Below are 23,005 nucleotides of genomic sequence, written 5' to 3' on the forward strand. Positions count from 1 at the left end.
AGTTTGGTCCTGTCTTCTTAACTAAGAGAGCGATGCTCTCAAGCATTGTGTACCACGCTAGACCTTTCTCTGAAAGGTTCACAGTCACCACCACCCCCACATCGCACTGTGAAATGCTGCATTTTACACGGATGTTTCCAGGTCTTGTGCTCACAGCACAGCCCACATGGACGGCATCTGATGTGTGGTCAGCAACACTTCCCAGGAGAGGGAAGGAAGAGCCTCACCCACTCAGTTCTCTGGGGCTCCCTGATCTGCCCTGGCAGCCCGTGTGGACACAGGGCCTTTGGGGGAAGCTCTGGGCGGGGCCCGCATTCTCTCAAGGGCTCAGGTGAGCCAAGAGGCAGAGCTGGGCTGCAGTGTCAGAGGAGCCATTAAAGCTACACCCTGAGACCAGAGACGGGAAGCCTGGGTCATGTACTTGGCTGGGACAGGCAAGAGTCTGAAGTTGGAGGACGTGTCGACTCCCCGTTCTCTTTCCCCGACTGACCAGCACACAGGTCTAGAGCCAGAGCGATCTACACAGACATGGGGTCCTCACGCTGTCAGGGAACACTGAACAAAAGGCTCCTGCAGTTTTAGGGACCCTGAAGTCATGGAGTTGGGAAGGGCTTGGAGCAGGAATTCCCTGGGAACTGAGTCAGAGCACGGAGGTGGCTTTAAGCTCTTGCCCTCCCCCACCAACAAGGAGGTCTTAGCAGATGCACCTGGAGGACCTCTGCCCGGGGCCTCAGATAATGAGACATGAGAATGAAGGTGCTCCCGGGATAGGGGTGCAGATGTGCTGGGAGCGTGACTGACCCTAGGGCCTGAGCCTTTCCCTGCTGCTCCCTCAAGCCTGCCATGACTGGCTAAGCATGAGCCTGGTGTGGGGACACAGCTTCCCCCTGGGACCTGCTCAGTGCAGCCTTCAGGTAAGACCCAAGTTATCACACTCAGGTTTTGAACTGAGAGCCGGACTCCTTGGGTGCCAATCTGTGTACTAATTACCAAGCTGTATGGCTTTTCTGTATCTGTTTGCACCCGTATCACACCCTATAGAGGTCTGACCTTTCCTTCCTGTGGGTGGGTGGTCTCGGACAACCCCTCCCCGACCCGGGAGCCCACAGCTCGGGCCTGATCACCAGCACTGCTGCACCCATGCTCCGGCAGGGCTGCTAAATGGAGGGTGTGTTGCCTCTGGTCCTTCTCTGCCGGGTAGGAGCAGTTTCAGGAATGAAAGTCAGAGCACCCCTGGCAGGAAGGTCAGCCTGCATTGAGACCAGGGAGAAGCTTCTGGGTGGGCAGGACTCGGGCACTGGGAAGGGGTGCAGGGGGGATGTTACAGTGACCTGAGGGGCTTTGCATGTTTACAGCCCTCCCTCCCTCCCACCCATTGCCCTTCTGGGGCTCCCAGTGGTTCCTGGGGTTTGGAAAACTCCCCCAGGTCATTCTGATACCATCTTTTCCTTCCTCAACTGGAAATAACTTCCTAGCAAGGGCTTTAACTTTTGTGCTCACTCAGAGGCCTACTAAGCAGGTTAAATTTAACCACTTAGTGGAAATAGCTGTGGGGAGGCACCATGCAAACAGAGATCCTAAGGGGAGAAGCCACTGCGAATAAATTAATGTAGGGCTCTTTAGTGCATCAAAACTTCCGGAAAATTCCCTCCTTACACTGACACATGCACACCCCACATACTTACACTGTTTGGACCCTGCAATCTACTGCATAGCAATAAATACAGAAATGAACCTGTTTATAGGTGGTTGTTGACGTCATGGTTATCTATCAGAGCAGCACCTATTATGATGGGGCTGGGTAACAGAAGACGGCAAACGTATGTGGCATGTCCCTTCCTTGGAATACAAGGCTGTGGTTCAGCGTGGGACTTTGTTCCTTTTCTAGCATCTCATGAAAAAGCCACAGATCTGGTGTCATTGTGGTATGTTTCCAACACAGCCAGGCCAGACAATTGCAACATAATGAAAGATGGACAGCGTTCAGTGGGGAGTTCAGGAAGGACCTTTTTATCCACATAATCACGTTATCTTATAAATTTTCTAAAGTGTTTTATTACTGAGATGACATATTTTGAAGAGTGCCTATTTTTTTCTGACTTCAAATCTGTCTATGGCAACAAGTAGATTCCATGACATACTTGGAAAAGCTGCCATGCAGAAGACCGACATCACTAAAAGCTGGTGAAGATGTGGAGCAACAGGAACTCCATTCACTGCTGGGGGAATGCAAAACGGCACGGCCACCGTGGAAGACAGTCTGGCAGTTTCTTAAAAAGTGAGACACGCTCCTACCATAAAATCCAACAATTGTGCTTCTAAACGGCGGCACATCCTGATAATGGAGTATCATTCAACAATAAAAAGAAATGAGCTATCAAGTCATGAGAAGACATGGAGAAACCTTAAATGGATACTGCCAAGAGGAAGATGCCAGTCTGAAAGGGCTACATAGTATTTGGTTCCAACTGAATGGCCTTCTGGAAAAGGCAAAGCTGGAGAGGCCGTAGAAAGATCAGCAGCTGCCAGGGACTGGGGGGAGGGAGGGATGGACAGGTGGAGGACAGGGGAGTTTAAGGGCTGTGATAACGCATTGTATGATACCACAATGCATGGTGGTACAATGGCTGTGAAAATGCTCCCTATGATCCCACAGTGCCCCTGTCCAAACCCACAGGATGCACAGCACAAAGGGTGAACCCCAGTGAACACTATGGCCGTCGTTAACAAGGTGCCATTGTCAGTTCATGAACTGTAACAAAGGCACCACACTGATGCCAAATGTTCACAATGAGGGGAGTGGGGGCATCTATTAGGGAACTCTCTCTACTTTCTACCTAATTTTTCTGTAAACCTAAAGCTGCCCTATAACAAATTATATTTAATTTAAAATATCTTTATATGCTCATCATAGGAAATTCCAAAAGAAAGGAGAGAAAATCAGCCGTAATTCTGCCATCTAGATATGTTCATTATCACGACTTTCTTCTATTTTTAACCACATCTGACATCATAGTGTTAAGTACCTCCTATATGCCTCCAAATTTCTAGCTCTAGCCTGGATGTCTTCCTTGAAATAGGGACTCTATAGGGTATGGCACTGAGCCCATCTGGAAGCGAATGCTGTCCCCGGCCCGTCTGTTCCCAGTAAAGCAGGCAGGATGAAGACATTCAGACGAGACTCAGAGCTGGCCTCTCCACCACTCCGCAGGCTCCACAGGCTCCGCTCCCTCCTGTGGCTCGCCTCACTTGTTGTAAAACCCAAGTCATCCCCTGCCTGTGTCTGCCGGCAAAGCCTGGCTGCCCCCCCAACCCCCGGCTTCCTCATCTCCCTGTATTCGGTGCCTCGCACGCTGCACCCCAGCCCTGCTCATCTCCTTGCTGCTCCTGGAAGGCACCACACAGGCACCGGCCACAGCGTCTTCGCACACCTGCTGCTTCTGTAGGGGTCAGCAGGGTGCCTCGCCTTGCCTCATGCAGACTTTTACCTATTTTTTCCTTCCCAGTGAGGACTTTCCTGGCCACCCCAGTCACAACTGAGGCCCACACACCAAGGCTAGATGCCCTCTCTCTGCTTTCCCACCATTCCCACTAGCCTGGAAAGTACAGAAAATCAACAAGAATGAGCACCTTGCCTCTCCCCTCCCTGGGAGGAACCCCCCCGAAGGCCAGCCTTCCCAGTGTTTGGTTCACTGCTCTGTCCCAAAGAGCTAGAGCTGGAAAATGCCTGGCACTTGTCAGCTAAATAAAGACTGGTTGACTGAATAACGATACATTGTAGGAATCTATATGGTTTTTAGCTTGTTTTATTTATCTGCTGTATCTTGAGACATCCGCTATGGCACTAATGATCTTTCTTGATGTGTTCATACTAACCATTGACCGTCCCATGCATGGTGCACCATCCTTCGTGCAGCTCTCCAGCTTTTGCTGATATTTCTAGCTCCACATTCTACACCTGTATCCTAAGGCACTGGGCATGTGGGTGGGTCGCAGGAAAGGACGTGCCAGATCAAGAGTTGTGAATTATATCAAGGTTTTAAAACCATGTTTCCAAATTGCTGTCCAGAGCTGGCCAGACTAAGCTTCCACCATTTATGTAAAATGGCACCTACAAAATACTTCTTAGATACCACATTTATTTGGGGGAACTGAAGAGTCTTTTAAAAGAAAAAATGTTTTACTGAAAAGGCAGAGGAAGAAGCAAACTTTCAGATGCTTCCGTTGATGTTAGAAGAGATGCCCGATTCCAAGCTTGCAGTCTGACTCCTCTCAGGGAGCAACCCACGCTGAGCTGGGTGTGGGTTTCTCCCCTGCAGCAGCTGGTCTGGTGACTGGCCATTCCCTGCAGGGCCCAGCTGAGCCTGGTGCCCTCTGGAAACCTATCTCACAGCTGCCCCTTCTTCCAAACCCCCACTGTCTTATGTGGCACTCCCGGGCCTTCCCCGGCATCTGCTCCAAGTCACTGCATGCTGTTCATGGTCACTTCTGATTAGGTACTTAGCACACGGGCACCAGGGACAAGCGGTTTCTCTGTAAGACACCTGGATCCTGGCTCGTCCCCTGGCGACTGTAAGCCTTGTGGCTCACTGAGCATCACATGGCCCTGTATATGTGCTGGGTGTGTGTCAGCGTTTCACAGATGGAGAACTCATCACAACCGGTTGTTCTGCGGACAGTGGTACATACTGTGGGTTTCCATTAAAGAGGGTTAGTACCCCCTCACCTGTTTTCTAGGGGCTGATATCTTGCGGTTGCAAGATGGGCATCTGTCACCCATGGCCCTGGGCGTCCCCTTGCTAACCCTCTGCATCCCTCTTCCGCAGGTGGCTGCCATAACAGCCTTAAGCCGACCAGCAGCCCCGCCATCACTATCGCCACCGCTGCTGCCGCTGCCATGGTCTCCATGGACCCTGAGAGCCTCCGGGGCCCGTCCCCCTCCAGTGTGCAGCCGTGCCACTTCCTGACCTTGGCACCCATCAAAATACCCCTCCGGACGTCCCCCTTCTCAGGTAGGCTCAGCGCAGTCCCGGTGCCTGGTGCTGCCTTAGTGAGGGCACCGAGGCTTCCTGGTCAGATGCCACTGGCCTGGGCCCAGGTGCTGTGGGACATGAAGCCCAGCTGCGGTTAAGGGGGAAACATTCGGCTGGGATCGTTTGGGCTTTGCTTGACTTCAGACCCTGCAAATGGACCTGACTCCACTGAGCCACCTTGTCAGGTCCACCCTGGCACTTCCTGCTATAAAGCCAAGGTGAAAGTTTCCGTTTGGGGAAATGAGGCTTCTGTTTACTAACTGGAATTTATGGGGAGTCATGCGTGGTCCGGAAGTGCAAGGACCCCAGGAAGTCGTGATTTTCTTGCGTAGGACGTGGAGGCTGGTGTGCTGGAGCGGAGCCTGGTGTGTGAGCCCAGAGCCAAGCTGCACGCCGCTCCCCCCAGGCCGCCCACTTGGCTTGCCTTCTGGCCCTGTGCTGGACACGGGGGCTGGGGTCCCACCCATTGTGACAGCCTGGAGTACGAGAGGCTTGGGCCGCCACAAAGGCATTTGAGCTCATCAGTGCAGTGGATGTGCTCCCTTTCTGAGATGTCCTCAGGGCAGAGGCCGGGAGGGTGGCCATTCTGGTGTCCTGAGAGGTGTGAGATGCATTGATGAGGCACTTGGAGTAGATGGGAGGCCCTGGGTCCCATCTGCAGCTCTGTTGCCCCTATGTGTTCACAGGCATGCGTCTCCATCCATTAATTGTAACCTACACGCTTCGGGACCCAGACACCCTTGTGAAATGCCTGTTTCTCCAAACTTAGCAACATCTCCATTAATTTGGAATGACAGTGGCAACTCCCAGGAATTGAGGATTTACTCTGTTATTTTGGTTTCAGTTCTTCATGGGAGATGGTAAAACTTGTAGAGAAATTCCGTGGAAGATTGTATTAATATCATTAATTGCTAGATTATGAGTAGCAGGAAATGAGTCACTAGACTCTGATAGACGCACACATAAATATATACATACCAGTTCATGGTAGAAGGACAAACAGCCTAGTTCCACGACTTTCCGATTTTTGGAGTGTTTGCAGTTTGTTGACTTTGTTGCTAGTAAATATAACACGGTCTTTGTCAACAATGGACCTTCGGCGTTCGCTATTTCTATGTTGGCTTGATGAATTAGTTGATAAGTAGGATATTGTATTCTGAAGATCAAAATCGTATTTCTCTTTCAGCATGTCAGTGAACATGCATTTAGGGTGTGATGGAGAAAATAAATAAAACACATGGATAATCTCGGAGTGGAACATAAATTGCAGCTGTGTCAAGAATTTGGTTAAAGCTACCAGTCCATTGACATATATTAGGGATGACTTACTGTTTTCAGAGGAAAATTAATCTTAGAACCAAAAGCTGTGTACCTCAGGGGCAGCCTCACTTTCCGTATCTGTTACATGATTTATAAGGTGACAGAACAATTAGGCATCCTCTCTTGTTTGCCTTTTATAAGGTTCCATGATCAAATTTGCTATAATGTGCATTCAGTTAGAATGAGGCCAGCACCAACATTGTCTGTCCTGTAGATAACTGGAAAAATGGGCTGACAGGAAGATGAAAGGGGCGTTACTCAGAAGGTAGCTCCTAAAATTGCCTTCCCATTGCTGGCATTGATCCATCTGACCTGGAGACCCTGCCCCACAGGACAGGGTGCAGGTTGAAATACCATCAGGAAGCTGGGTCTGAACCGGCAATGAGCAGGTCTGAGCTGTGAGCAGCGCAGCCCATCCCAGGCTTCACGGGTGGGTGCGGTGCTGCCAGGGGCGCCCCTGGTGAGGGCTCCATTGGGAGGTGGGACTGCCTGGTGGTGCTGTCGTGGCAGCCTCCTCTGGACTTGGGAGCGAGGCTGTCATGCCCATGAGGAAAACCATCCGAACATGTGCCTGGGGTACTTTTTGAAAACCAAGACTTGATGAGATGCGGGGATAGAGAGCTGGCCTATCTGTACCCTTAGGGCTGTTTTCTAAACCGCCGCAAGAGCCCCACAGAACGATGGGAGCAAGGCGTCGTCTCTGCTGATGGGCGGTCTCAGCGAATGCTCAGGCAGCCCCCTAGGAAATTTCCGACACCCCTTAAAATAGATGAACTGGGCAGGGGCAGGACAAGGATGAGCTATCCCATGGAGGGGTGGGTGGAGGGAGTGGCCTCTGCCTGGGGGAGAGGAAATAGAAGGACATCAGTGCGAAGCAGGTGCTGATGGACTCAGAAGAACACAGCTCACTCCCAAGTTTGCTCTATATTCAAACTGATTTTATAAAAGCTTGTGACCTTTAATTTATCTACAGAAGAATTATCCTGTTTTTATTTGGAAGATAATTCCCACTTTATATAAGTGAGCTTGACTGTTGTACTTACATCCCTGGCTTTGGTATAAAAGTCAGTAACCTCAGAGCTCCACGTGGTCCCCAACTGGAGACAGTTCTGCACCCCAGAGGATATTTGGCAGTGGGACTATCCGTGTGTTTTGGTTGTCATGACTTGAGGGTTGCTACTGGGATCTGGTGGGTAGAAGCCAGGGAAGGTGCCACAATCCTACAACCCCCAGCCAGCCCCCGTGGTAGAATCATCTGGCCCGAAGTATAGGTAGTGGCTCTGTGGAGAAACCGGGGTTTGTATTATTCGAACTCTGCTTAAGGCACCGTGAAAAGCTGTCTGGGTACCCAGATACGCTCATCTGGGAGAGTTAATAAGGCACTACCCTGACCCTGAAGGAGCAGGCTGTGTGTTGGAAAGAGCCCACAGTCATAAAGCTTGCACGGAATTCGGTGCCTTGCACGAGATTTAGCTTAACTAAGATGCCACACAAAACGTAAAGAACCCGTGACCAGGTCCGGATTCAGCCGTGAACCGGACTTCTCTTTCAGAGTGGCGTCAGCACAGGCGGGAAGGCTGGTCCTGGCTGCCCTCCCAGGGGACAGGGTGTCCCTTGGCCTCCGCTTCACAGGGGTCTGTTTACCAGGCTGGCCCCTCCCAGGCAGTGGGTCATCAGCAGAGGTCACATCTTTCCATCCCCACCCTGCCTGCACCCAACACAGCAATTCCCCTGACTCCAGGGACAGCACTCCCTTCTGCACGTTGATAGGCCCAGCAGAGCCTGCTCCTTTTCCAGTCACTCACAGAGCTTGCTTTCTTCTTTCTTTCTTTCTCTCTCCCTTTCTTTCTTTCTTTCTTTCTCGCTCCCCCTTCTTCCCTCCCTCCCTCCTTTCTTTCTCTCTCTTTCTTTCTTTCTTTCTCTCTTTCTTTCTCTCTCTCTCCCCTTCCCCCTTCCCTCCCTCCCTCCCTTTCTTTCTTTCTTTCTTTCTTTCTTTCTTCCTTCCTTCCTTTCTTTCTTTCTTTCTTTCTTTCTTTCTTTCTTTCTTTCTTTCTTTCTTTCTTTCTTTCTTTCTTTCTTTCTTTCTTTCTCTCTCTCTCCCCCCCCTTCCCCCTTCTCTCTCTTTCTTTTCTTTACTCTTCTTTTCTTTCTTTCTTTTTCTTGAGACGGAGTCTCGATCTGTCACCCAGGCTGCAGTGCAGTGGCATGGTCTCAGCTCATTGTAACCTTCGCCTCCTGGGTTCAAGTAATTCTCCTGCCTCAGTCTCCCCCATAGCTGGATTACAGGTGCACACCCCCTATGCCCAGGTAATTTTTGTATTTTTAGTAGAGACAGGGTTTCACCATGTTGGCCAGGCTGGTCTTGAACTCCTGACCTCGTAATCTGCCCACCTTGGCCTCCCCAAGTGCTGGGATTAGAGGCGTGAGTCATTGTGCTCAGCCAAAGTGATTCTTCTTTTAAGAAAGACAGCATTTATTTTTAAAATCTGGCCCACCATGACTGAAGCGTTCGGGCGAGAAGAGTGAAATATGAGTGAGTACTTTCAGTCTCTGGTAGAGCAGGTAACTACCAAATAGATATTAAAAAGGGCCATCTGCCTGGGAAGCCATTTGCCACCTGTTCTTTGCTTCCAGAACTATTTAATGGTTTAAATTTAACATTTTGTCCTGCCACAGAACAGCTGGGAAGTGACTGTTTTTTTGTTCTATCAGTAACTTACCAGCCAAGCTACACAACAAGTCAGAAAGTCTCCAAGCCAGAATTCTACCACGCAGCCTTTCATGTGGCTGTCGGCTTTCCTCATTAGCAAAACCTGCAGATGCTGAAACAGGCTCTATAACAACAGTAATTCAGACATTTGGGAATAAGGTCTTTTTTTAAATCACCCAGGAATTGTTCCCTCCTCCACTATAATCAAAAATGTCATAATACATATTAACATTTTAAAGATTTTCAGAGACAAAAATACTGTAACAATATAATTGCTTATACCTCAAGATTCCTGAAACTCATCGGGCTTGTGCGGGAAAGACGTGTTCACTTCTGATGGAGGATTGAGTTACCTCTAGTGGAAAACTTACTGGATTTAAACAAACAAACCAACAAAACCCCTTTGCATAGTTTGTTATGCATGATAAGTGAATTCTTACTGAGAATGCAACCACAAGTGTCTGAGCTGGCATTATTACTTTTAGGCATATAAGGAGCAGACTTTCCTAAATGGAGACCCCGTTGTTGGGCTCCAAAGGGGAGAGCTGCTTTCACAGGGAAATCACTCTCATGAGCATGGTCTGGCTCACTCATCTAGGAAACGATGCTCCTGGGACCTCGCGTTCTTTCTGAGCTGCTCCATTCCCTGTGCCTTCCCTGAGAATCACCCTGCACTTTATGTTAGCCATCTCCACTGTTAGCTCCAATTCACCCTCTTTGAAGAAAAAATATGGAAATATATCATGCGGGCCACAGCATGCATAAGGTTATGTCCAGTATAGAGAATACTAATACAATAGACACCCAGTGCCTCCCTCTGAGTCTAAGAAACTTGATGTTTCCAGTGTTCCAGCCCCTGCCCCCAGCCTCGCCTCCTGCTCACCCCAGAGGTCACTGCTCCCCTGAAGATGTGCCAATCATTCCTTTGCTATCTTTTAAAAAAATATGTTTACCACATGCATTATCTCTAGACAATATATTGCATACTTCAGTTTTTGTTAATTTCACATAAATGTTAGCATCGTTTGTGCATTCTTCTGCGATGGCCTTTTCACTCAGATACGTGCTTTCTTTACAGTCGTCCCTGCTGGTATGTGCAGCGGTGGTACCATCCTGTTCACTTTCGTGCAGCATTTGTTTGTATGAAGTCATATAACGCCTTGTCCCACCGGCCGGTGGTTCCTCCACTGTTCAGGCCTCAGCTCCAGCACACGGCCCTAGTCCTCCCATCCTGAAGTGGCCCATGGAACGAACTCCTTCTCCTCACTGTGGTGTTTGCTCTTCAGCATTTATCATCACCTGCAATTCTCTTCAGTGTCAGTTCCTGGCCTATTTTCTCTCCCACACTGGCATGTCAGACCCTGAGGGGCGGGGTGCTCCCGTATCTATTCACCGCTGAGGCCCTGGTGCCGGGAACGATTCTTGGCACAAATTTACCTCTCATTGACTCTTTGTTAAGAACGGCATCCAGTCACACCTGTGCTCTGTGGCTACGACCCTCTTCAACGACGCTCTGGGGTGTTGGTTGACAGTTCTCTGTGTTCTCTATAAGACAGTGCAGGCCGGGCGCGGTGGCTCAAGCCTGTAATCCCAGCACTTTGGGAGGCCGAGACGGGCGGATCACGAGGTCAGGAGATCGAGACCATCCTGGCGAACACGGTGAAACCCCGTCTCTACTAAAAAAATACAAAAAAACTAAGCGGGCGAGGTGGCGGGCGCCTGTAGTCCCAGCTACTCCGGAGGCTGAGGCAGGAGAATGGCGGGAACCCGGGAGGCGGAGCTTGCAGTGAGCTGAGATCCGGCCACAGCACTCCAGCCTGGGTGACAGAGCAAGACTCCGTCTCAAAAAAAAAAAAAAAAAAAAGACAGTGCAGAGATGGCTGCCCTGCTCCACAGACATTCATCCCACACCCACTCAGCCCAGTCCTAACAAACAGACAAACATAGGAAGCGTTCAGCACGGCGGACGCTGCATCACCCAGCCCCCGAATATGCTGCTCAGCTCAGCATTAACCGGAATCTCTAATGGGAAGCTCAGGCAGAGAGTAAGGTGATCGTGCCCCAGTCACCACAATCTTTAGGGATTTGAATTTCCCAGAACCCAAAATTTTCAAGCTGAAAGGCCTGTGGATTCCGGACAACTGATTCCATTACTTAAAGCTGGGGGGCAGGGTCACAGGCCACTGAAGACCAGTTTACCTAAATCCCAATACAAGTGAGGGGCAGAGTGAGGATGGAACTCAGCAGTGCTTGGCCAAGGATTTCCCCAGGATGTCTTTCTTCTGCACCATTGGCAGTCCCACCCACCAGCTGTAATTCCTGTCCGTCTATAGAGCCACTGCGCTCAAATCAATAACCCAGTGGCTGTGATGGTGGCCGGGCTCCCGGGGCTAAAGGGACACTGGATAACTTCGGCTGTGCCTGCCTGGCAGGCACAGGCCAAGGGCCGATGAGAGTCTGGATGGCTGCTGTGCTGAGGACCCTCAGGGAGAGTCTCTGACCGACCCAGAGGGAAGGCGCCAGGGCCTCACTCAGGCACACAGTGGTACGTGCTGCCATCCCTGGGGGTCCCTGTGGTCTTCAAGCAGGAGCCAGATTTAGACGCGCCCCTGGAAGGAGGGTGGGGAAATAGTTGGTCTGTAGACAGATCAGGGAGGAAGGAGGTCACCCATGGCTGCTTTAATGAAAGCATTGTGCGAGGAGGCTGGTCGCTGTGCAGATCGTGTTGCTGTAGCCACAGACAGGACATTGTCACAGAATACTCACTGCAACAGGAGCAGCAGCTGCTTCCCGGGCCAGGCCACTCTATTTAATTTGTGATAACAGCACTGTTGGAAATAGTATCCATGGTGGGCGGCCGTCAGAAGCGGCGAGTGACATGTGCTTCAGGACTTGGTGGAGGAGGCGGTCCCTGATGGGCACTCGTTGGAGACGACCGGTCCGCAGCTCACACTGGAGAGTCTTCCGGTCCCCACACTCAAATAGACCCCTTTGGTGCATGAATGAGATCCATGCCCTGGGCGAGGACAGCCTGTGTTCAGTAGCATGCAGGCCTGTGTTCGCCCAGGGGTCTGGATGGGAGAAAGCTGACATTTCAGGCCCATGTTCCATCCAGGGGTCTGGGTGAGAGAGAGCTGACATTTTGCGCTCCATGCTTAAACTTCTAGAGACTGTGTGGGAGTTGCTTTGAACAAACATCCCTAAAGCAACATTGGTGCTTCAGAGTAGCTACAGTTGTGGCAAACTGTGCGTCAGGTCCTCAAACAGTTACACGTGGACTTACCATGGGACTCAGCAATTGGAATCAGGGTCTCAAACAGATATCTACTGGAGTACACATGTTCGTAGCAGCATTATTTATTATTCCACAAATGATGAAAGTGATCTATATAGTGAAATATTATTCAGTCTTAAAAAGCAGGAATTGCTGGCACCTGCTGCTGCACGGATGAACCTTGAGGATACGATGGTCAGTGAAACAAGCCTGTAGAATTCCACTTATCTGAGGCTCCCCCATTGGATTCACAGAGATAGACAGCAGAAGGGTGGTTGCCAGGGACTGGGGGAAGGGGAAGAGAAAGTCAGTGTTGAACCAGTACAGTTTCTGTTTGGGAAGGTAAAATAATTCGGAGTGTGGGCTGTGGTGACGGCTGGCATTAAGTACTGCAAATGTGCTTAATGCCACTGAACTGTACACTTCAAGATGGTTAAGACAGTAAATTTCGTGGTATGTATATTTTACCACAATAAAAACAATAAGAAAAGGAGGCGTGTTCTCATATGCACATGAATGAAGTTTATTTGAGGGACCTTGGAGAGGGTCAGAAGAACAGCATTAAGTAAGAAGCGGTGAAAACGTCTTACTGCTTCTACCCTTCATGGCACCTTCCATTTCGGCATCTCCTCTGATCAGCTCTGCTAATAGTCTCTGCTAACAGTCTTTTCAGCGGCCCCATTTCTGGTGCCATCAGCCATCCGGAACACAGCAGAAACTGAGGTATGAAGAAGAAAGGAGACCCGTGAGCCTGGGTGAGGGCGGCTGGCTCAGAGCGCATGTACTGTCCTGGAGGTGGCTGGCAGACTGCATAGGGTCTGCAGAGAGCAGGAGACAGCAGGGCCTGGGGGCTGGCCTGAGGTCTGTGACTGCAAGGATTCTCGGCGAAGGAAGCAGCAGAGGGAGAGGGGCTGTTTTGAGCTGGGTTGGGAGGAGGGGCAGGGGGAAAGGGGGCAGAAAGTCAGGACTGGCTCCCAGCACAGGCTGGCAGCCCCGTGAGCTGGGGTTGCTGGCCTGGGCAGAGGGGCGTGGGAGTGGTCAGGGCCACGGCAGAGCTCCTGGGGAACGAGGGGGTGGCAGTGTGGAATCTGGACCCCTCTGCTGCCATTATGTTTCCTGGAATTTCTCAGTGCCTTGAAAGGAACACCATATACCAAAGGTGAGTGGGTTCCCTGAGATGGACCCACGGCCTGAGAGCGTAATAATGTTCCCACAAGCTGGAGAATTTGGCTGGGCCTCAACTCTCCCAGGCATGAGCCATCTAGCAGCGCAGGTGGGAAGCGGAGCCTGGTGCTGGTGCTGAAATGAGAGAGCTGCAGAGAGAAGGACTTCACGTGCCCGGCGTGTCCTATGTCACACGCGGCTTGAGAAAGAGCAATGTGGCTTGGGAGACTGTCCAGCTAATAAGGAGATCCCGGGTGTCCAATGCTCTGCAGGCAGCTGAAAGTTTAGTAAATGTGGATGACCAGAAGGCTGAGTGAGCTCATAGCAGGCAGCACTTCTCACTCCCTAGGAAGTCAACTAACAGGGCACTGGGCTCCCGGGCTAGGAGGAAGAGAGGCGAAGAGGCTGCTTTAGGGCAGGCCCCGGGCAGGCGGCCGCTGTCCACCAGTTCACCATCCCTTCCCTGCTGCAGCTCAAGACTGGCTCCAGCTACACCTGGGCAGGCGATGAGTGACGGCCAGGACTTGGTTCACAACCCACGTGTTCCCTCAGGATTCCCTGTGTTCTTAGAATGAGATTCCCCAACTAGGATATACCGGCCACCTTTCCCTGTGGAGGGTCCGATTAGCACTGACTTAGAACCCTGAGGAAAGAAGGGGAGAAGCATAAATAAGAAAAGGAAAATAGCCCGTGATCCCTCCACCTCAAGTGAACATCTGCAAACCTCTCAAAGGCTCTGGCTCAGTGAGTGACAGATTAGCCTGCATCTGTGAGGCCACATCTTGCATGAAGCACTCGCAATTCCATTTTACTTCTTGAAGATTATGAACCTACAGACCAGTTGCAGAAGCCCTACCCAGTCTCAGTGTCTGGTGGTTCTCTGTGCACAGCCTCCGGGAGGAGCTGCAGGGGAGTAAGGTGGGCTCTGCCAGCCCCCGTCAGGCGTGCACGCAGCATGCAGCTTCACGTGAGTGGGGCTGGGCTCCTGCCTGGTCTGTGGTACCTCGTTGGTGCCCTGTGACTCAAATCGTGCGGCTTTATTCCTCCAAGGTGTCCCTGGCTGCCCGGATGGTGTTTGCTCCTGCGTTCTTTCTGAATGCTGGGCAGGTGTGTGCTCCTTTCTGGGAGCTGAACTGTCTTTGCTGGGAGGAGACGGTGTTTGAGTTATTCTGTGCACAAGCAGAGAGTGCTGCTTTCTCTCCTCAGGTTCTTGTTTGCCAGGCGGAATGCTTGTGCTTTCCTGCAATGATTTGAAAAGGAGGGGAACACAGCCTTGGCTGCTCAGGTTAAGCAAGCCAGTAATGTGTGAGCCAGCGAGTGTGACTGTCATACCCATGCAGCTCCCAGCCAGGCAGAACCAGGAGGGGGAGAGTGCATGCATGATTTCAGTTTTGACTGGTGATACAGAGTTTGAAAGTCTGCACGAGTAGAAAGAAAGCTTACTTCTGAGGCTTTCAAAAAAGAACAAAATGTATAACAGTTACAAAAAGAAAGAAAGAAAGAAAGAAACGTGCTACTGGGCTGCAAGGACCCCGGTGTGCGTTTGCCACGGTTAGAGAGGGCCACTGTCCTCCCGGGATTCAGGGATGCTGCTTTACACAGCTGTTGGGAACCCGGGGGGAGCCACTGTCAGGGCCGTGGAATCTCCTATGCTGGGGCAGCCGCATGGCTTTCCAGAGCTTGCTGTATTCCCTTTATTTTTCTTTCTTCAACAGTGATATTGCCTCTGCTAAGAAGGCAGGAACAATCACTTATATTTGCTTAAGACAATGGACTCTAGCATGATGTGAAAAGTAAACCTGAGCTTTTGTAAATAAATCATTTTGTCCCAACCTCCCCTTACCTGATGAACCAGTCAGCCGCCCCGCTTTCGCTGAGTCCCTGCTGGATTCCCAGCATTAGGCTGGGTTCTGGCTGTTTACAAGTGAGCGCGAGAGGGAACCTCTTCCCTTAGGACTCAGTGCCCCAAGTCAGAGGCATCGCCTGTGTGTACCAGGTCAGCTCCATCACATCCTGCCTCTCCCTGGGGTGGCTCAGTCCTGCCGAGGGCTGGCCTGGGGCACCATTCCAGGGATGGGCATGACCTGCAGGGCTGGGCACCTCTAGTCAGAAGCCGACTCTGAGACAAAGACTGGATGTGAGCACAGGTTGGGGGGACTGTGATGGGAGCCGAAGGAGCCTCTGCTGGGCGTGACACCCCATGGCATTGGGGGCTCAGCGCTGCTGGAGACTTGAACAGAAAGCCTAGTGCAGGTTCAGTGTCCCGTTTAAGGAGCAAAGTTATGTTTTTCCCACTGGCTCTCAGCTGCCTGTATCTGAGGGCAGCATGAGGGCTCTCATTCCCTGTCTTCCTGCCTGCCCCGAACTAGGCCCAGATGGCCCTCCAGCCAGACACAGACCAAGGCAGAGAGAGTCTAGGGGATGCCGGGAAAGGGCCGTTGGCCTGTGTGGGGGAGGCAAGGCTACAGGAAGGTACTGGGCCCAGGTGTGGCTGACGGGTGGAATGTGGCCCTCGGAGCCAAGGAGGGCAGAGGGAGATCAACCTGGTTTGCTTTGTGACTTCTCAAGTTCATAATTAATACAGCCTCAGTGCTAGGGACATGGAGACCTTTCTGTCATTGTCACAGCTCTGACATTTCCTGCCAAGGCCTGGGTCCAGGTTCTGGATGGCATCTGTGTCGTGTGTGTGTGTGTGAGTCATGTGTGAGTAGTGTGTGTGTGTGTCCTGTGGGTGTGAACTTATCAGTGTGTGAGTCATGTGTGTGAGTTGTGTGTGAGAGAGTTGTGTGTATGTGAGTTGTGTGTGTGTGTGTCATGTGGGTGTGTGGGTATGTTTACCAGCATATGTGAGTGAGTGTATGTCGTGTGTGTGTGAATTTATCAGTGTGTGTGTCGTGTGTGTTGTGTGTGTACGTGTGTGTGTGCACGTATGAGTTGTGTGTGCATGTGTGTGTGCGCATGTATGAGTAGTGTGTGTGTCGTGTGTGTGTGCATGTGTACGAATCATGTGGGTATGTGGGTGTGAATTTACAGTGTGTGTGTGAGTTTACCTGTGTGTGTGTGAGTCGTGTGTGTGCATGTGTCTGTGTGTGTGTGTACTTGAGTCATGTGGGCGTGTGGGTGTGAATTTACAGTATTTGTGAGTGAGTGATCTAATTGAGGCCATGGCAGGAGGCAGGGGAGAGTTGGTGTTACTGGAGGTGGGGATGGAGAGAGAGCCTTGTTTGAGAATCAGGTTTGAGAACCGTTTGGAAAAGGGTAAATGGACCAGATGTGTGAACTGATCAAGGATGGACGATGGGGACAGAGAAGGGAAAGCTAATCTGCTCTAAAATCTTTTGGGTGTGCTGCCATCCTTGAGGGCGGTCATTCATCCAGGGTTCTTTTCACCACATTTGCTCTGCCTTGTCCTTCTCACCATCTGATAACTCCTTGCCACAAAAGCCTTATCTCACGTTCATAAGCTCCAGGGGCCCGACCAGGGGTGGGTCTTGCCAGAGTTCAAGAATCATTTGGTTCTTGACTGAGGACACTTAAGGAAGGAGCTCCTGGGGACAGAATAGGAATTAAACACAGCCTGGGGCTGGTAGGCGATGCTGATTACATACGGGTGTTTCAGAATGTGATAATGGTAGAAAGGAAGGTGAGGATATAATTTGCTGTGGCGAATGTGTAAGACTCGAACATCTAATACTCAATTTATAGTAATTAGAGGAAACTAGTGTACACATACAAGCCACTTTGTGTCTGCCCAGCACAGGGTACCTTGGAGTAGGCACAGCATGGGCCACCACCTCCAGTGAAAATGTGCCCATCGCTGTGTGTGGTGTGGACGTGTGTGCACGCGTGTGTGCATATGTGTTTAATTCAGTTTACTTCCCTGTTTTGGGAGGGCACTGTGGCACCCGGGCTTGGTGGCTGCTGAACGAGCTGGCATACGCCCCTCCCTACACATCTCACCCCACAAGTTTGGGACTCTGTTGTGCAGCAGCCCGGGGGCTCGGCTGAGGGGGCGCCTGCTATTTGGTTTCAATTCTGAGTCTCATAGTCCTGTCCCCTGAGTGTGTGACCCCCACCTCTATGCTCCTGGCAGGAGGATGCCTTGTGGGGGTATGTGGCTGGGCGGCCGTCTCACACCTGGGGTAGCCCAGCCTCAAGGCTGGAAGGTGGCTACCCGATTCCTCCTCTTTGGACCAAGCTCCTTTGCTACGGACTTCTGCCACATCCCTGACTGATCCCGGAGTTCCGGCTCAGGCAGGCACCCATCACCGGAGGAGGAGCTCCCTGTGGGGCAGGAGAGGGAGAGGAGGAGATTCACAAGCCCCTAAATTGTCCTCTGTTTTTTGCCATCCTTCTCCAACTGGGAAACGCCTCTGCTCACCATCCTTTCCGCATCCTCGTGGAGACTGTAGTGTGCCGTCCCAGTCATGTGGGGCCTGCCCTGCCCACTTCCCAGCTCCATCACTGGGTCCCACCCAGCCTGGCCAGCAGACCCCTCCCGGTCCAGCGTGGCCACCATCTCCTGCATGCACCTGCCTCTCTTCTCTCCTTGCTCAGCACTTCCTGAGCCCATTGGCCCCTAGCCTTCCCTCATGGTATTCGCCATGCTTCTGGCCAACAATCACTTGTCCTCCAGCACTCAGCTTGTGCCACCCCGAGAAAGCCTCACTGAGTGCAGCCACCCCTCTGCCACTGTCGTGCCCGAGGTGCCATCTCCCCACTAGGCTTTGAGCCATGCCGCCTGGCTGAGGTGCAATCCCCCCTCCAGCCAGCGGATGGGCCCTGCAGCCAGGAGGAGCCCAACCAAGGCTGTGACTCTCGTGAACCCAGCAGGGCTGGTGCTCTGTGTCTCACCAGAGCCTCAGTCCTTCCAGAAGACCCAGCACTTGGGGGCTCTCGGCCTCTGTTTATCCCTATCATTCCCGTCAACTCAGCCAAGGGCCCTGGGCCTTGCTCCTTGGCGCTACCTGCTGTGGGAACTCTTCCCACCTACACTCCCATCCACCCGAGGCCTCTGGGACTCCTGGCCAGCCCTTCCATGAGGCCCTGCAACCCACAGAACTCTGATACAAAGGCCCCATGTGCACTTCCCACCCACTGCACCCCTCCCGCCAACTCCGAACTTGACCAGCTCTTTATAAGGATGATACACTAACCTGTACCTAGGAGCAGTGGCAGGAGCCCCTCGGGAAGGCCCCTCCCTGGTCTGGGCTGTTGCCACTGAAAATTACCAGAGAGCCACGGGGCAGCAGCCTGTGGGCATGACACGTGGTTTCCCAGGGAGAGCCGTGAGCTGCGGGCTTGGTCACATTTCCTGCCCCTGCCCCCGGAGAGCCGCCCCCTCGTTTTGGGTGGAAATGCAGAAGGTTCGAGGGAGGGAAGCCCTCTTCAAGGGAAGTGACCGTGGGCTCTTAGGAAGCTAACATCGACTTCAACTTCTCAGTTCTTTTAAAAAATTATTATTTTGAACCAGTTAACAAGCCATGATGTTGGCTGTTATTCCCAAAAATAATTTATCATAAACAAGCTCAGAAAATCCCAAAGAGGTAGGCCCGGCCACGCTGCCCGGTGGATTAAATGCTGTAATTAACATGGCTCCTGCAAGCTCCTTTCATCTCACTCTTTAATTAGGTTTTGGTGACACTTTTTCCAGTGTGTGTTGGGGTCACAGTGCCCCGCTCTGCACACTGGTGGCAGCAATGCCAATGAGACCCTTTCAGGAGCTCAGAATGTCCTACCAGGCTCCCATCAGCCAAGATCTGTGGCTGGGGAGCACCGCAGCAAGCCCATTTCTTGGGTGAAGCTGGGCTTTGTCCAGGTGCCGTCCAGCAGCTGAGGGGCTCCCCAACTCCCCTGTGCCCAGCACACTCCCACCCGGTCCCCCTGCAGCATCTGCCTGTGTTACTGATGCTCCTCCTGTTCCCCAGTGTCCTCACACTCCCACCCGGTCCCCGTGCAGCATCTGCCTGTGTTACTGATGCCCCTCCTGTTCCCCAGTGTCCTCAGCAGGAAGACACCTGGCCCTGCTTGTGCCCATGAACATGGGATTTCGCAGTTCCCTGCCCGTCCAGGGGGTGGCGGCATGGAGAATCTAGGCAGTTGCTGAAGTCTTCTCTCGGCTGGGGGACACCTGGGCCCACTAGTCCATGGCACTGTTGAAAGTGCACAAGTGACTTCGTCCACGGATAAAACTCTTTCAGCCTGGGCCAGGATTTCAGTGACTGCGAGCTCTGGAAGCCCTCCCCACCTGGCCATACTCCAGGGAGTTCCACGGCACCCTGGGCGTTACTGAGACTCAAGTCCTGGCCATGGCTGGAAGGGGTTACCACCTGGAGAGCTCACTGCCGTCTACTCTGGAGACAAACTCTAGCTGTCCTTCCACCTCAACCATGGGGTCATGACGCTTCTTGCAGTTTCTTCCAGCGCACCTTAAAGAATCTTAGCCAGCTGCTGAGAGGCCTCTCCCCACCTACCCCCAAAGCACCCCCGACTCTGCGTGCTCCACTCCCCCAGAGCTGCCTGCTCTGAACATAAACCTTCCTCTCCCCTGGATGAACTCCCTTAACCCCCCGGAGGAAAGCAGGTGCCTGTTCCATGTGGGAGCACCTGACACTTCTGCTCCTGGCATTTCTCATGCTTCACGGTCACACCTTTTCATACTTATTTCTACGCATGTGCCTGTACCCTCCCATGGAGGGAGACGGCTGGTGATGAGCGAGGGCCTCCTGCCCCAGGACCCCGGGCCCCCACCCCCAGGCAGCCTCTTCCAATCGATGCAACTTTTATTTTACGTTTTGCACTTTTGTGAGTTAACTTTTCTGTTATAATGACACAGTTGATATCGTGATCTCCGGGTGTGTCAGTTTTAGACAATGGCTGTTGACATCCTGTAAAAGGAAGATAGTTTTCATTGTTTGTTGCTGCACAGCCAAAACCTTAGCTTTTGTGGGATAGCAAACCATCCCCAAATAGAGTGGTTTCAAATAATGGCTGTTTATGTAACTCATGATTTTGTTATTTCAAGCCCAGCTCAAATTACTGACCCACAAATCACGAGTTAATAATGTATCCCTTGTGCATCAGGTCAGCTGCCGTTTTGCCTGGTGGCCGACAGGCTGAGGATGGTTATCACTTACATGCGTCTTGGTGAGCAGAGGGTGTCTGGTCACGTGCCTCTCCCATCAGGACCATGTTTCTCACATTAAGGTTGCAGGGTTGGTTTTAGGAACACTAGAGAGGACAGCCCCAGTGTGCATGTACATTGTTTGTTTGTTTGTTTTTGAGACAGAGTCTCACTCTGTTGCCCAGTCTGGAATGCTGGAGTGCAGTGGCACAATCCTGGCTCACTGCAACCTCTGCCTCCCGGGTTCAAGCCACCCAAATAGCCGGGATTACAGGTGCACACCACGACACCCAGCTCATTTCTGTATTTTTAGTAGAGACAGGGTTTGCAACATTGGCCAGGCTGGTCTCCAACTCCTGACCTCAGGTGATCCACCCACCTCGGCCTCCCAGAATGCTGGGATGGCAGGCGTGAGCCTTTGCACCTGGCTGTGCCTGCAGTGTTTAAGCCTCTGCTTATGCAACATTTGCCCCTGTCTCACTGGTCAGTGCAGGTCCATGGTGAAGTCCAGGGTCAGCGTGGGAGGGACACTCACAGGGCGTGAGTGCGGAAAGGCATGAGTGAGTTGGCGATTGTTCCTATCATGCAGGTGAACCAAAATCTTGTACAGCCCCACACAAGGGTATTTTATAACGTTAGATATTCAAAACTAACTAGTCTTTAAATAAGTCACAGGGTAAATAAAACACTTAAGCCCCTCATTCTTCTTCAGTAACATGATGAGTTTCACAAAAAGGTGACCTTCTATATATATATACATGCACATATATATGTGCATGTGTATATATATATATGTTTGTGTGCATATACTTTTTTCTTTTTTTATTATTATATTTTAAGTGCTAGGGTACATGTGTACAATGTGCAGGTTTGTTGCATAGGTATACATGTGCCATGCTGGTGTGCTGCACCCGTTTACTCGTCATTTACACTAGGTATATCTCCTAATGCTATCCCTCCTCCTCCCACCTCACAACAGGCCCCGGTGTGCAATATTCCCCACCCTGTGTCCAAGTGTTCTCATTGTTCAATTCCCACCTATGAGTGAGAATATGTGGTGTTTGGTTCCCTGTCCTTGTGATAGTTTGCTCAGAATGATGGTTTCCAGCTGCATCCATGTCCCTACAAAGGACATGAACTCATCTTTTTTTATGGCTGCATAGTATTCCACGGTGTATATTTGCCACATTTTCTTAATCCAGTCTACCATTGATGGACATTTGGGTTGGTTCCAAGTCTTTGCTATTGTGAATAGTGCTGCAGTAAACATATGTGTGCATGTGTCCTTATAGCAGCATGATTTATAATCATTTGGGTATATGCCCAGTAATGGGATGGCTGGGTCAAATGGTATTTCTAGTTCTAGATCCTTGAGGAATCGCCACACTGTCTTCCACAATGGTTGAACTAGTTTGCACTCTCACCAACAGTGTAAAAGCGTTCCTATTTCTCCACGTCCTTTTCAGCACCTGTTGTTTCCTGACTTTTTAATGATCACCACTCTAACTGGTGTGAGATGATATCTCATTGCAGTTTTGATTTGCATTTCTCTGATGGCAAGTGATGATGAGCATTTTTTCATGTGTCTGTTGGCTGCATAAATGTCTTCTTTTGGGAAGTGTCTGTTCATATCTTTTGCCTACTTTTTGATGGGGTTGTTTGATTTTTTTCTGGTAAGTTTGTTGAAGTTCTTGTAGATTCTGGATATTAGCCCTTTGTCAGATGGGTAGATTGTAAAAATTTTCTCCCATTCTGTAGGTTGCCTGTTCACTTTGATGGTAGTTTCTTTTGCTGTGCAGAAGCTCTTTAGTTTAATTAGATCCCATTTGTCAATTTTGGCTTTTGTTGCCATTACTTTTGGTGTTTTACTCATGAAGTCCTTGCCCTTGCCTATGGCCTGAATGGTATTGTCTAGGTTTTCTTCTAGGGTTTTTATGGTTTTAGGTCTAACATTTAAGTCTTTAATCCATCTTGAATTAATTTTTGTATAAGGTGTAAGGAAGAGATCCAGTTTCAGCTTTCTACATATGGCTAGCCAGTTTTCCCAGCACCATTTATTAAATAGGCAATCTTTTCCCCATTTCATTTTTGTCAGGTTTGTCAAAGATCAGATGGCTGTAGATGTCTGGTATTATTTCTGAGGGCTCTATTCTGTTCCATTGACCTATATCTCTGCTTTGGTACCAGTACCATGCTGTTTTGGTTACTGTAGGCTTGCAGTATAGTTTGAAGTCAGGTAGCATGATGCTTCCAGCTTTGTTCTGTTGGCTTAGGATTGTCTTGGCAATGTGGATTCTTTTTTGGTTCCATATGAACTTTAAAGTAGTTTTTTCCACTTCTGTGAAGAAAGTCATTGGTAGCTTGATGGGGATGGCATTGAA

The 23,005-nt window shown here is 50.8% G+C and overlaps 1 protein-coding gene across 1 annotated transcript in view; it reads left to right on the top strand.

Annotated features, from left to right (window-relative positions):
- The window catches only part of TCERG1L (transcription elongation regulator 1 like), a 230,202-nt gene that overhangs the window by 46,171 nt on the left and 161,026 nt on the right, over window positions 1-23,005 (top strand). Inside the window, exon 4 of the mRNA XM_017944455.3 lies at window positions 4,827-5,012. Within this exon, the coding sequence (XP_017799944.3) occupies window positions 4,827-5,012 (186 nt within the window). The remainder of the gene's footprint in view (window positions 1-4,826; window positions 5,013-23,005) is intronic.

Source organism: Papio anubis, chromosome 11, assembly GCF_008728515.1.
Source record: "Papio anubis isolate 15944 chromosome 11, Panubis1.0, whole genome shotgun sequence".
NCBI lineage: Eukaryota > Metazoa > Chordata > Mammalia > Primates > Cercopithecidae > Papio > Papio anubis.